Source organism: Brugia malayi, assembly GCF_000002995.4.
Source record: "Brugia malayi strain FR3 genome assembly, contig: Bm_v4_Chr4_scaffold_001, whole genome shotgun sequence".
Taxonomy (NCBI): domain Eukaryota; kingdom Metazoa; phylum Nematoda; class Chromadorea; order Rhabditida; family Onchocercidae; genus Brugia; species Brugia malayi.
Genome location: NW_025062478.1, coordinates 4,071,688 through 4,087,260, shown reverse-complemented (window position 1 = coordinate 4,087,260; position 15,573 = coordinate 4,071,688). Strand labels below are relative to the sequence as shown.

The 15,573-nt window shown below is 24.8% G+C and overlaps 1 protein-coding gene across 1 annotated transcript; it reads left to right on the top strand.

Moving 5' to 3' along the window:
• Nucleotides 1-6,583: 6,583 nt before the first annotated feature.
• Bm12276 (Uncharacterized protein) lies at nt 6,584-13,947 on the top strand (the record flags this gene model as incomplete). The annotated part of the gene is made up of 10 exons (XM_043081562.1): nt 6,584-6,724; nt 7,237-7,334; nt 7,734-7,828; nt 8,048-8,224; nt 8,818-8,882; nt 9,027-9,159; nt 9,473-9,633; nt 10,024-10,194; nt 10,556-10,721; nt 13,874-13,947. The coding sequence occupies 10 exons, from the start codon at nt 6,584-6,586 to the stop codon at nt 13,945-13,947; spliced, it is 1,281 nt and encodes a 426-aa protein (XP_042937496.1).
• Between the last annotated feature and the right edge of the window lie 1,626 nt (nt 13,948-15,573).

The following is a 15,573-nucleotide window of genomic DNA, read 5'->3' as shown; positions in this document are numbered from 1 at the left end:
ATTTAATGCAAATTTCATTTCTAATTAAATTTTTTTTTTAGTACATTTCAGCTTCACAACAATAAAACTATATTTTTTAACTACAGTTAATATTAGTACTAATACATGAATTTGAATTTTTTACTTAAGAATATTAATAATTTCATAGTAACAATTAAGACAATCATTAAGGTTATCAAACTTTGTATTTTTTCCTAAATTAATCTCTGTTATTTCTTATGAATTAAAGTTAATACATTTCAGCTTCACAGTGTTTCTTTTTTATTTTATTTACTTATTTTTTTGAGTTAGTATTTCTTAACATATGAAATTTTCGTCTTTTCTTGTTGAAATGTATTTGTTCGTTTAAAAAACGATAATTAAACAACATTTTATAAAAAATTCCATCAAAATGCTCTTAATAATGTAATCACTAGAAATTATTTATGCCAATAAATGAAATAATTATTTAGAAATAGTGTACAGTGCTGCACTCTATATGCAATAAATTCCATGCCTTTTTTAGCTTAAAATTTATTGAATTAAAAGTATTTCGTGAACATTTGGTCAAAAAACGACATTGATTAATTAATTAGTCAATTAATTAATTAAGTAAATAATGATTCCATTTTTTAGCATAAATAAATTTATTAATCAATATTTTATTACATATCATTTGTTTAATGTTTTTTTTGATTTGTCTTGCTACCATTAATTAGCTTGTTCGGTTTCAATAAGCTAAATAAGGTATTCATTTTATTTTGTCTATTTATAGATTATGTGATTATTTGAATCATTCATTTTTTTCTTCCAATCTTCTGTTTGTTTGTTTGTTTTCAGATTTAACTTAACATATCAATATTGTTACCACTTGATTATGTTTTTTATCTGTTTCATCAATTAATTGAATTTATTTTTTGTTCATTTTTCAAGAAATATATTAAATGGTAATTATATTCATTTTTCTTGACATTGTCTTTCCTATTTTGATTATTTTGTTCGCATTATGTAAAATTCACAATGTAAGCATGAAATGGTACATAATTAATTTATTGGCTGCGTACTGTATTAGTAATATTGGACGTAACATTGATGAACAGTTAGAAAAGTTATTACAACTTGATAATGTTATACATGAAATGTAAGTTTTTTTATACTTTAGTGTTGAATATTGCAAAAATAATTGGGAAATTTAAAAATTTTATAAAATTGAGCGAAATCATCGGAAAACAATGACAAATTAATCAAATAATGGAAGGTTTAGACAAATGCTAATGTCAATGCCAGCAATACATTATGTATGTAAATTTTAATTTATTAAATAATTTCATTAAAAAATCTATCTTTTATCTATCTTTTATAAACTCCAAATAAAACTTGTAAATAACAGTTTGAAAAATTAAGAAAAAATAACTTCAATGGAAAAAGTTTCACTTTTTTCAGCTTTCATTGGCTTGCAATATATTTGAGAGTGGCGTCATTTACGTTGATACGTTTGACATTATTCCTTTATATCTTTGAAATATACAGCATTTACACTCTTAAAACAAATATCATGGAAGTTTTTTATAAAAGGTTAATTGAACTTTCATTTTTATTTGTCACTATTTTTTTGTTATCCAAATTATAATTATAATTACAAGGTTAAATTAATAAAATATATTCAACAAATTAAGGTTTTCACGGATAAATTTTTGAAAAATTACAGATAGTTAGTTTTTGAAATTAACTCATTAAAAATAAATATAAATGTTTCATTTGTCAGTTTTTTCACGTAATTTCAAATGTTTTTCAGAAAATTACGAACATTTGCTTTTATTTATTTATGTACACAAATAATTTCAATCCCTGTCATAATTTCACACTTTCTTAAATTGTCAATTGTCAAATTTATTATGACAATATATTATGTGACAGTTGCCACTGTATATGTTAGCTCGATCGTAATAATAGGCTTTGTAAGTCATTACAGTTATTCTTTAATTAGTTTTAATGATGTAAAAAAAAAAATTAAATAATAATTTGAACTTTTTCCTTTCCTCTCTCACTGAGTATTTACGAAAACGAAAAAATAAAGTCTCGCAGAATCCTTGTTTTCTTTGTTTTTTATAATATCAGAAAAGTACGAATTTTCTCAATAAATTCTGAAATACATAATTACAAATTAATTAGATACATTAATATCGATTAACTCATAGTCTATTTTTTTAAATATAAGTACATTGCCACTTTTCTTTCAATTGCAGGCAATTTATACCGTTTATGATCACAGATCATTCAGGAAAAATCAACGATTCAAGAAAGCTCTTACACCGCTCATTTTTTATTTCTTGCCGATTACACTTATTGATTTGCCAAGTGGAGGTGAAATTATTGAAATAAACTTATTTTAGTTACTATTTATTGCGTTTTTTTCTTCTGAAATAACGAATAATAAAAATATAAAACGGATAATAAATTTATAAAATACTTTTTTTTAAAAAAAAAACTTAATATGAGGAAGTCTGAGCATAAATTACTGAATCAAATAAAAAATCTATTAATAATAAAAAAAATTTGATTACCATTTTTTTCTTATGACTAATTCGAAAACAACTAATCAATTTTATTCGAAAAGAAGCAACAAAAAAAAAAAATCGTTTCAAATAAATTTGTTAATGAAACAGATAAAAGAGTGATAAAAAATTGACTAAAATTCTTTTTTATTTGAATAATTTCTAGTTACCGCTGTTGCATCACTCATTGGTATTAATCGGAATATAATAAAAGTTATATGGAGAATTACTCTGATTGTTTTAATGGTGTGATTTAATCATTTACTCTTTTTATTCTTTTCTACTTATTAAATTAATTAAAAATATGAAAATATAATATCATCAAATAATTTCATTCATTTCATTAATTACAGATTCGTACACCGACCGTCGTTTTAATCACAATTTTCGTTTTACCACCATTTCGTAAAGCTTTTTTCGATTTATTGGGTATCAAACGTCGTCAGCAGATTACCGTAATACCGCTCCATAATAATTTCCTTATCTCTCGATGAAATGATATCATATCATATCGTATCGTATGACACTTACCCATATGCGTTAATAAAAAAAAATTACCACAAAATAAAAAAATTACCACAAAAAAGAAATATGAAAAGTAAAGACTAAGAGACCAAAATATAGAAACTAAGAGAACAGTGAAAATTAAAAACTAAAAGAAATCGATTTTAACAAAAAATTTAAAATGCGATTACAATAGGAAAAATAACAAGCAGAAATTATAACAATAATAATAACAGCGCTAACAACAAATGCAACGAAAACAATGGGCGAAATTTTTTCGCAAAAAAGCAAAAAATTCTAATAAAATTTTATTAATTAATCAATTAATTCAACATTACCATTACTTAAGTTTCAATAATTTTCGAGAAGTTAATGCATAAATTAGTGATTGCAAAAAATCTGCAATATTTATAACAAATTTTAAGCAGAAGAATGTTGCCGTTTTTACAAATTATAAAAAAGATCAAAAAAAAAAAAGGATTATAAACAGTTTTCTTTTTAGTTTTTAATACAATGTGGTAAAAAAAGAAAATTCTCCTTGAAGCAAGAAATTTTTTGAACCAAAATAATAAATGGAATTTAAAAAGAAAATGATAGCAATTTTCCGCTTTTTTTCCTTTTTGTATTATTTTTTGCCATTTAATGATTAGAATTTGAATGATTTAAATCTTTTTTCCTTTTTAGAAATAATACACTTTTGCTTTATGTATTTTGTTGCGCTTTGAAGTAGATCCCGAATGTTAGAAATGAATGATTGTAAATTAAAGTTTTTAACTTTTTTTCTATGGAACATTTAATCCTGCGGATTTTTTCCACAAGAATTACTGTAATGATGGATTTAAAATATTTAAAGTATAATGCACCTTCATTTTTTTCTTTTCCTTCCCCTTTTTTAAACTTTCGTTCATCTAGCATTTGTTTTACTATTAACCTTCAAATCTGTAACTCTTGATTAACATTTTAAAATTGTATTTTAAAAAGAAAAGAAAGAAGAAAAAAGCGCTAAATGTAATTAATTTGATGATTTCATGTGACCGATACTTCTTTAGTAAATTATCAATTTTGTGGAGATCCATTATAATAATAGTAATAATACTACCATCAATAGTAGAAAACAATAATAGTAATAGTCAATAATGATAATAATATTATTACTACTATTGTTTATTATTGTCTTTTACTCACTTATATTATTGTTTATTTTGAACTTTTGACCAGGAAAATCTTGAAATTATTTATTTGAATTGAGGTTTGTTTACTGAATAAGGTGGGTGTTGCTCGCTTTCACGAAGTTATCAAATTGTTGAAAAAGGGAAATCAAATTTTCTTCGAGTGGTTGGAATGTGAGCAGCGCAAATGACGTCAATTGAAGAGGCAGAATTTTAACTTTGACATATTTTAACATGAAGTATCATAGTAAACAAATGAAAAAGATATAAGTAATAAAGGAAATTCTGTTACGTTTCATTTAAAATAGACTAAATAAATTGCAATTCATTATGTAGAATTCTATATTAATTTAATAAATAAATAATTGCAACTATCAAATAAACTTCAAATAATTGAATAAATGAATAAATAAATAAACGAAGAAAATGTTAAATCTAAAAGTAATTTTTATCTCGAATTAATAAAAAAAGATTAGTGCAAAAATAAATGTAATAAATAGATCAACCTATTAAATAAATTACACAAAAATATTAATAATAAATTTTAGTTTTAAACTTTAATAAAGTAATTCACAAAGTATTTATTTTGAATCCTTATAAAATTTTCTAAAATAGTAATAAATGGAATTTATTTCCCAAATTTATTTTAATCGAAGAAATTGGCAAGGAAAATATTAGACAGAAAATTAATTTACTTTTTTATTTACATTTATTTGAAGGATGACTGAATTCAAAATAAATGCATTATCTTTACTCGTCGATAAATCTATTAAAGTTGCAATTTACTTAATAATAATTTCTTGAGAGGAATGCTCCAAGTTGTGTCTTATTGAAATTTGTAATTATCATTCATTTAATTTTCGATTATCAAACATTGAAACATTTTATGAGTCAAAGAAAAGTACACACAACAACAGGTGGTAAATTGATTGTATTAATATCAGTTGTAGGCAAATAGGCCGAAGGTACTATTACGGTAACTAAAGAATAAAGAGGGGGGTTGTGTATAGTGTATCTCATAGTCAATAAAGAACAAAGGAGGTCGCTAACAAAGGAGTCATCCTAACAAGCAACGAATCGAGGGGAAAAGCACAATGAAATGAGACTGAGACAAATGAGACAATAGACGTACAAAAGAAACGATGTGGATATTAAACCAGAACAAAGAAGGGTTGTCAGCGATATAAGCGGATCAATGTGTCGATGCGGATATTACATGGAGTGGACGAGTTAAGGGACGGTGGTGTTAGGGCGCGCTTAGGGGAAAACGGTTGGGAGGGCGCGTAAGAAGGATTAGTTCGTAGGACACCAACAGGACAGCAACGGGGTTTAATTACCCAAGTTTGAGGTAAAAAACAATCGACGACAACAACGGAGATTACTTATCCAAGTAAAGTATTAAACGACGTGAATTACGAAAAACGACGAATTCAACGGGTGGAGAAATACAACGGCAAGCACAATATGGTAGCAATAGAGGATGACGTACAAGCAAGCGACAGTTACGACACTCAACGACAATTCAAAGATCAAGAAGAAAAGGGGAAGAAACCAACAACAGTCAGCTCGACCAGTTCTACTGATAGTACAACCGAAGCGAAGAGAAGAAACGTGATAAAATTATAATTTAAGCGGGAAACAATTATATAAAAGAAATCGTCTCTTATCAAATAAAGGTTGAAATATTCTTTTTTTTTCTCTACATCAGTTCGGGTAGATCCGTTGGATTTTGTAATTCCATCGGTATCAGTAATGGTTGAATGTGTTGTTTGTGTTCGTTCTGAAACATATGAAATGAACATTGAAAAGATCAGAGTTGCATTCTGAAATTCTCAAATAAAACCGTTGAAATGAATTATATTGTAATCCAATTTGAAAAAAATTATCATCATAATTTTGTTGATGATGAATACCTTCAAGCATTCTATTTAATAGTGAAAACATTCCGGGAATACCTCGATCATTTCTCGCACTTTTCTTTTCTCTCTTGGAAAGTTCAGTTTGTTGGTAAAAATATCCGAAATCGAATAATTGCAACATTCAAATTATGCAATCATTTCCTGTAAGGAAAAGATTATTAATGATTTCCAATAAAATTCCCAAGAAAATTTTTTGAAACTACCTTCTTAATGCCATTATCTGTTCACATATTCGAACATTTGAATCATAAAATCACAATTGTTATTTGAACAATCGAACAAAAAAAAAAGAAAAAAAAAATCGAATGTAAAATATAATGTATTTAGGGTATTGTAAATTTTATAAATTAATAAATGCAAAAAAAGAAAATCATTTTGCGTTAGTGTACATTTAAATATATGTTTAGTATTTAAGCAATTCAATCACTTGAATTAGCCATTGTTGTAATTTTTAGAAATGTCAAATGATAATGACACAATGGGAGTGAAATGTCGTATATGTTTAAAGATTTGTTCATTTATGGAAATGCAACAGATATTGCCATGTTTTCATTTGTTTTGTCGTGGATGTATCACCACTTTAACATCGTATCAAATGGTTTAAAATTTATAATAGCTCACTGATTTCATTTAATTTGAAATTTTCTTCCGAATAAGCTTCATTTCTTTTCTTTTTACTTTAAAAACAATTTTTTTTGACTGACAAGATGAATTACTTCTAATGAAATTTCGTAATTAACTTTGTTATATTTGTTTTAATAGTTTTCTAACTATTTTCATCTCCTCTTAATTTAATTTGGCATATATAACACAAATTCAATATGTGTCTTGGAGAGAGAGAGAGAAAGAGATGGAGAGTGATAGAGGGCAGGAAGAGAGTTTTCTTATATTTCAGAGTAATTAAAATAATATGAAATGATGACTTTCAGATTAATCAAAACGACGATAGGAAGCACAAAAAAATTTCTGCAGATATAGTAGTGGTATGCTTAAAATTTTAATTGAAAAAAGATTATAAAACTAATTAATTATTCAAGTATAACTACTATTACTTACTAATTAGTACCAAAAAAGAGAAAATTAATTGCTTAGCATTTGCTGTTCATTTAGACTTGCCCAGCAGCTAATTGCTATTCACAAATTCGTGGCGCTCTGGCGGATTCTCTTCCAATTACCATAAATTATTGTGATAATATACTGTGTCCAAAGTGTGTTTTGATCCATTTTTTTTCTTCGCTTTTGTTTTCAATAATTTATTTATTTAAAAGTTTGAATTTTTGATAATTTAAATTAAAAGAAAGGTTAGATTAATCACATTTGGCAAATAACAGAGTAAAACCAAAGGAAAAAATAAAAGCGAATACGAAGAAATAATTATTTGCAAAACATTTTAACCAAATAGTAAAGCAGAATCGAAAAAGTTTTAAAATATTGTGTTAAAATGTTGAATCATTTTCGTCATATCATTCTATTTCAGTTGCTAATTAAATTTACAGTAAATGGTTGTTTTCAAATTATTTATTCAATCACTTAATTTTGTGGTAAGATTTGCAATATCATATCAAACATGCTTTCAGTTTTAGTTCCATTTTTCTTTTTCATTTTAGAAAGTTATCACAATTTGAATCTATCCATTTAACTGCATGTCAACATGAACTTTGTACCACATGTCTTGAGGAATCATTACAACGGCAACCACCTGGTTAGGTTTCTTCTCTCTTTTTTTTTTGTAAATAGCAAAAGAAGTTTTAATTAAACCTTCTTAAAAATTCTGGAATTTTGATCACAATTTTAAATATCAAATTAAGTTTATGATCATAAATAGACATACGATTAATTTATAGCACTTATGAAGTAGACATAAAGAAATGAGATTGACTATAATTAATTGTTAATTATTGGTTTGATATTATTATTGCAGCTTGCATCGTCCAAAATTGCAATCAAAGTATTGCTGAAGTGGAAGATACATCATACTTTTGTGATGATTGTGGTAAGCAAATAACTGATCAAAAGACTTTGATCACTACTAACTGTTGCAAATGTCACATTTGCGAGGAATGCGTTGAAAATCGAACAAAGATGAAATTATTAAACAGTAAGTAAGTTTTATTACTATTAGCTTTTTATGATATAAGAAAAAGTTATTTTATTCGTTATTATTATTCTAAAATATGATCACTTACCATCCATTCAACTAGTTTATATTCTTTGAGGCAAATTTAAGTATTCATGTAAGTAAGTAAAGTAAAAATAGTTTCAATTTTTTTTATTTAGCAGAAATTGTACCATCAGCAAGAGTTATTTAAGATAGAAAAAGAAAAATTAAATTTTACAAAAATAGTTAACACTGGTATTTAATAAACAGACATAATGTTTATTAATTTTATCGATAAAGTGATAAGACATGTGGAATAATGCTTTTTTAAAAGGATTTTTGTAAATGACTTTTGACAAAATTTTTAATTTAATTACTGAAATTAGTCGATGAAAAGATTAAGCTATATCATTTTTGACCTATATAAAACTTCCAACAATATATAATTCATCAAATTCTATAAAATTTCCAGTAACAATCTAGGACGAAAAATTTTTCTCCAATTAATCTTGCTAAAGTTTCCAATAAAAACATTGAAAAATATTTATTTATTTATTTTATGAAGAATGTGTAAAATATGAAGTATTTTGCAGAAGAAAAATTAATATGTACCGATGGGAAATGTTTATTAAAAAAGAAAAAAATTGAAAATGAAGAGGTGCACATAATTTTCCTTTAATCATAATTTCAGATACCGTTTAGCGTACGTTCATTACGTTTCATATATTAAACATATTTCAGTATAACTTCAACGCAATGCTAACGCTCTGTTAGCAATATTTTAATACGTAAAAATGTTTAGGTACAAGTAAAATGTAAGGTAAAAGATGATTGTGAACATACAGCACTTAATGGTTTTCCGTCAAATTCCGAATGTAATCATGATGTATGCATTGAGTGTCTTACTGAAATGATTTCCGATTGTGAAGTAAACGGTAATCCGGTTTCTTGCTATTTCCGCGGACTGAATTATTGTTATGGTGATATTATAATATTAATGTATTTCATGGATGTGATTAATTTATAAAATCAATTTTATATTATAAGTTCAATAATTTCAGATTTTGTTTTGCCATTATCAACATGTATGAACACAATTTTATTAATCTAACCGTGATTTAAATTGGAATTTAAAAGGAAAATATAAACTTTTGTCTAAAAATTTTAATTTCACCTTCCTATACATTACGTAACAGGAAAATATTACCGAAGATGAAACGTGTTTTCCATAAAATTCGTTTTTAATAGGAGTGGCTCCAATGTGTCCTCAACCGTTATGTCATCAGTATTATACAATTGAATCGGTCAATGCGTTACGGACACTTTTTCCACAAAAAGCTGAATTCTTTCAACGATTTGATTTAACTGAGCGAAATACGGAATTTATTTGCAAAGATGATTCTGTTACAGTAAGAATTTCTACTTTTTACTTTTTTTTTTTTAAAACCAAATCTTTATAGTTAATTAAAATGTTTAAAATTTACACATCATTAATCGGCTAGTTAAAATTAGTTATTTTAAATTGTTAAGGGAATAAAACTTAACGACAGAGATGAATAAAATAGATGAATTCAGTCACGATTTTATTATTAATAAGATAATCATATTCTTTTAAAAATTAGAATAGATGATGGTTTCTCTTTTTAATTATTTACATATTTTATTGAAAATAAAAAATAAAAATTTAAACATATATTTACGTAGCAATACGATTATCAGGAAATTATTGAAATGTTAATAAAATTTTTGATTTTTAATTTTAGAGAAAATTCCGTGATAATTTTTTTTTTTGTTGCTAGTTTATCGATCTGTCATCTGAATTCGATTTCGCATCAAGACGTATGGCAGTACGGGTAATAGCTGATAGCGATGAAGAAGTAGAAGCAATTTTAATTTATGATAGGCAAGGTACCATTGGTGATTTTATTCGCGAGGTTCGCCATATTCTTAAAATATTACCTTATGAAAAAGTAAGTACAAATATACAAATTTAGTGATATTAATTTCGTTTATTTGTATAAAAAACTTAATTGCTGGAAGATGCGAAAAAACCTTTCCAAATATGTAAAAACTAAATTAGCTTATATTTGTTTTTAATGTAAATTTTTCACAAAACACGTCCTAATTCCATTAATTATTTCTATCTATTACTTTTATTACTTAACTCCATTAATTATTAGATACTATTTATTTCTTAGACAAAAATCATTAGTGGTATTTTTGCATTATTTAAATTTCTCTTTGACAATATTCTCATACTTTTGTCAAAAGATTAAAGTTCTTAAAGTTGACATTAATTTTTTTTTTCTTCTTCGACCTATTTATTTGAAGATATATGGTTATTTTATCAAACATGAAGATGATGGAAAAGATGAAAATGAGTTAGCTCAAGCTCAAGAGATTGCTACTGATGCTATATCATTAGCAAAATGTATCAGCGAATTAAATCTTACATCAACATCTGTTATTCATGTTGATACTGCTGGCATTGTGCAACGTAAATTATCAAACAAAATAAATATTTTAAAATAATTCATAAATTTATATTTCTTTCATCAGTGCTGAGTACTTATGGGATTTGTTAGCGAAGTTTTCCTGGTTTTGCAGAGTTTACAAATTTCATTCGCTAACAACTACCTTACACAAAGTACTAATCTTACTGATAATACACTGATAATTTCGTACAGGTATTACCTACGAATATGGGATGAAACAGAGGGAAGATAGGTGAGAATAAAAGGAGTTGAATATGAGTGAATTAAATGAGACAGACCGAACTGAAGAAACTTATTGATACTAAAGACGAATTCAAACAATACATTTAATTCATTATTTAGTGGGTATTAGCTTACAGAAAAGCGCACGATTGCAGGACTAAAGAGCTGTCATTCTCGAAAAATCTTTACACTTTATATGGTAAGGAATGAGTTTTAACTTATTCATAAGAATGACAATTAGATTGAAATACCTATACAATATTCAGACATTAAAAGTAAATTTAATTTAGATTCAACAACAATCAAAAAAAAAAATTAAGTTTTACTGGAAGATCTTAAGATTAAAACTGAGAACAATTTTCAAGATAATAAGCGATGAACGTATTCTTTGTTAACAAACTGTACGTACTCTTTGTTCTGGACAATAAGGCGGATAACTTAGCTATAATTGAAATTGTTGAATAAATGATTTCTTGCTGAAATATGAAATCGAAGCAGTTTTTTATTTGTCTAAGGAATATTTCGACATGTTATAATTCGACTTTACTGACAATCATTAATTAAAATTACCAATTATTATTTTTTCTTTTTCATTTCCTTTAATTTACACCAAAAAAAGTATTTAATTACGTTCGTTTTTTATTCACTATGAATGTAATGAAAATCTATAAACATTTAGCTAATTCTTGTTTCTAATTAGTAACTGTTTCTAATTGTAATTATTTAATGTAATTTTTTTAAAAATAAAGTGAGAACAGATTTCTCGCAATTTAATTTGAACATCTATTTTTTCATAATTTTCATTTTCTATTTTTATTATTTAAGTTTTAGTGCTTTGCATCACTTTCTTCTAATTAAATATTCAAGCTAAATTAATACTGAAAAATTACAGTAATTGACTTTAGAGTTTGAAAACTGAAAGGGATAGAAGAAAATATATGAAATTAAATGAAGTGTATTATACATCCTCACGAAAAAAAAAAAAAAAAAAAAAAACAAGATTAAGAAGTTTTTTAATTTTTCTTTTTCAACAAAGGCTTTCGCTTTTTCAAGAAATTAGCAAATGTTGGAAATATGATATTTTAAATTTTAATAAGCTTTTCAAAATCAAAAAATAAAAGAAAAAAAAATTAACTTCTTTTAGAAGCAGAAAAGAAAAATTATGTCGCATATGTGACTATCAAAAAAAAAGAAAGCTGTTTTCTCTGAATTAAGTAATTTCAAATGAAATATCAAGGCACAAGTAAGTGATTAAACTTTTAATTATTTATTTCTTTTATTATTATTACATATATAAACAATTTTTATTTCTCAAATTTGCTGTTTTGCTGTTAAAAATTTTGTAAATTAATGTAAAAATCTAATATTTCATGAATTTAATAAGTGATTTCTCTTCGTTTCCGAATGAAATCACTTCGTTTCATTTTAAGCTGAATTCATTTTGCTTCCATCTAGAGAATTCACTTAATTAAATTATTCGACTCATCTTTTGGTACTGTCTTGGGCGATTAATCATAATGGAAAATCGAACCATATTTGATTTTTTTTATTTGTCATATAGTGAGACTAATTTTTGTACTATTTGGATTTAGAAAATTATTTTTTTTTTAATTATTTTTTTTAATGAACTAATTTTATCACTTTTTAACGAATCATTTAGATATTTTGTCCAACATTACGCAGTCATTAAGTGTCAATTAGTTTTTATAAAATAATAAACAGTAGTGGGTAAATTTTTTAAAAATGAATAATGATGAGATAATGATATTGATTGATTATTACAATTAGTGCATTTAATGCAAATTTCATTCCTAATTAAATTTTTTTTTTAGTACATTTCAGCTTCACAACAATAAAACTATATTTTTTAACTACAGTTAATATTAGTACTAATACATGAATTTGAATTTTTTACTTAAGAATATTAATAATTTCATAGTAACAATTAAGACAATCATTAAGGTTATCAAACTTTGTATTTTTTCCTAAATTAATCTCTGTTATTTCTTATGAATTAAAGTTAATACATTTCAGCTTCACAGTGTTTCTTTTTTATTTTATTTACTTATTTTTTTGAGTTAGTATTTCTTAACATATGAAATTTTCGTCTTTTCTTGTTGAAATGTATTTGTTCGTTTAAAAAACGATAATTAAACAACATTTTATAAAAAATTCCATCAAAATGCTCTTAATAATGTAATCACTAGAAATTATTTATGCCAATAAATGAAATAATTATTTAGAAATAGTGTACAGTGCTGCACTCTATATGCAATAAATTCCATGCCTTTTTTAGCTTAAAATTTATTGAATTAAAAGTATTTCGTGAACATTTGGTCAAAAAACGACATTGATTAATTAATTAGTCAATTAATTAATTAAGTAAATAATGATTCCATTTTTTAGCATAAATAAATTTATTAATCAATATTTTATTACATATCATTTGTTTAATGTTTTTTTTGATTTGTCTTGCTACCATTAATTAGCTTGTTCGGTTTCAATAAGCTAAATAAGGTATTCATTTTATTTTGTCTATTTATAGATTATGTGATTATTTGAATCATTCATTTTTTTCTTCCAATCTTCTGTTTGTTTGTTTGTTTTCAGATTTAACTTAACATATCAATATTGTTACCACTTGATTATGTTTTTTATCTGTTTCATCAATTAATTGAATTTATTTTTTGTTCATTTTTCAAGAAATATATTAAATGGTAATTATATTCATTTTTCTTGACATTGTCTTTCCTATTTTGATTATTTTGTTCGCATTATGTAAAATTCACAATGTAAGCATGAAATGGTACATAATTAATTTATTGGCTGCGTACTGTATTAGTAATATTGGACGTAACATTGATGAACAGTTAGAAAAGTTATTACAACTTGATAATGTTATACATGAAATGTAAGTTTTTTTATACTTTAGTGTTGAATATTGCAAAAATAATTGGGAAATTTAAAAATTTTATAAAATTGAGCGAAATCATCGGAAAACAATGACAAATTAATCAAATAATGGAAGGTTTAGACAAATGCTAATGTCAATGCCAGCAATACATTATGTATGTAAATTTTAATTTATTAAATAATTTCATTAAAAAATCTATCTTTTATCTATCTTTTATAAACTCCAAATAAAACTTGTAAATAACAGTTTGAAAAATTAAGAAAAAATAACTTCAATGGAAAAAGTTTCACTTTTTTCAGCTTTCATTGGCTTGCAATATATTTGAGAGTGGCGTCATTTACGTTGATACGTTTGACATTATTCCTTTATATCTTTGAAATATACAGCATTTACACTCTTAAAACAAATATCATGGAAGTTTTTTATAAAAGGTTAATTGAACTTTCATTTTTATTTGTCACTATTTTTTTGTTATCCAAATTATAATTATAATTACAAGGTTAAATTAATAAAATATATTCAACAAATTAAGGTTTTCACGGATAAATTTTTGAAAAATTACAGATAGTTAGTTTTTGAAATTAACTCATTAAAAATAAATATAAATGTTTCATTTGTCAGTTTTTTCACGTAATTTCAAATGTTTTTCAGAAAATTACGAACATTTGCTTTTATTTATTTATGTACACAAATAATTTCAATCCCTGTCATAATTTCACACTTTCTTAAATTGTCAATTGTCAAATTTATTATGACAATATATTATGTGACAGTTGCCACTGTATATGTTAGCTCGATCGTAATAATAGGCTTTGTAAGTCATTACAGTTATTCTTTAATTAGTTTTAATGATGTAAAAAAAAAATTAAATAATAATTTGAACTTTTTCCTTTCCTCTCTCACTGAGTATTTACGAAAACGAAAAAATAAAGTCTCGCAGAATCCTTGTTTTCTTTGTTTTTTATAATATCAGAAAAGTACGAATTTTCTCAATAAATTCTGAAATACATAACTACAAATTAATTAGATACATTAATATCGATTAACTCATAGTCTATTTTTTTAAATATAAGTACATTTCCACTTTTCTTTCAATTGCAGGCAATTTATACCGTTTATGATCACAGATCATTCAGCAAAAATCAACGATTCAAGAAAGCTCTTACACCGCTCATTTTTTATTTCTTGCCGATTACACTTATTGATTTGCCAAGTGGAGGTGAAATTATTGAAATAAACTTATTTTAGTTACTATTTATTGCGTTTTTTTCTTCTGAAATAACGAATAATAAAAATATAAAACGGATAATAAATTTATAAAATACTTTTTTTTTAAAAAAAAAACTTAATATGAGGAAGTCTGAGCATAAATTACTGAATCAAATAAAAAATCTATTAATAATAAAAAAAATTTGATTACCATTTTTTTCTTATGACTAATTCGAAAACAACTAATCAATTTTATTCGAAAAGAAGCAACAAAAAAAAAAAATCGTTTCAAATAAATTTGTTAATGAAACAGATAAAAGAGTGATAAAAAATTGACTAAAATTCTTTTTTATTTGAATAATTTCTAGTTACCGCTGTTGCATCACTCATTGGTATTAATCGGAATATAATAAAAGTTATATGGAGAATTACTCTGATTGTTTTAATGGTGTGATTTAATCATTTACTCTTTTTATTCTTTTCTACTTATTAAATTAATTAAAAATATG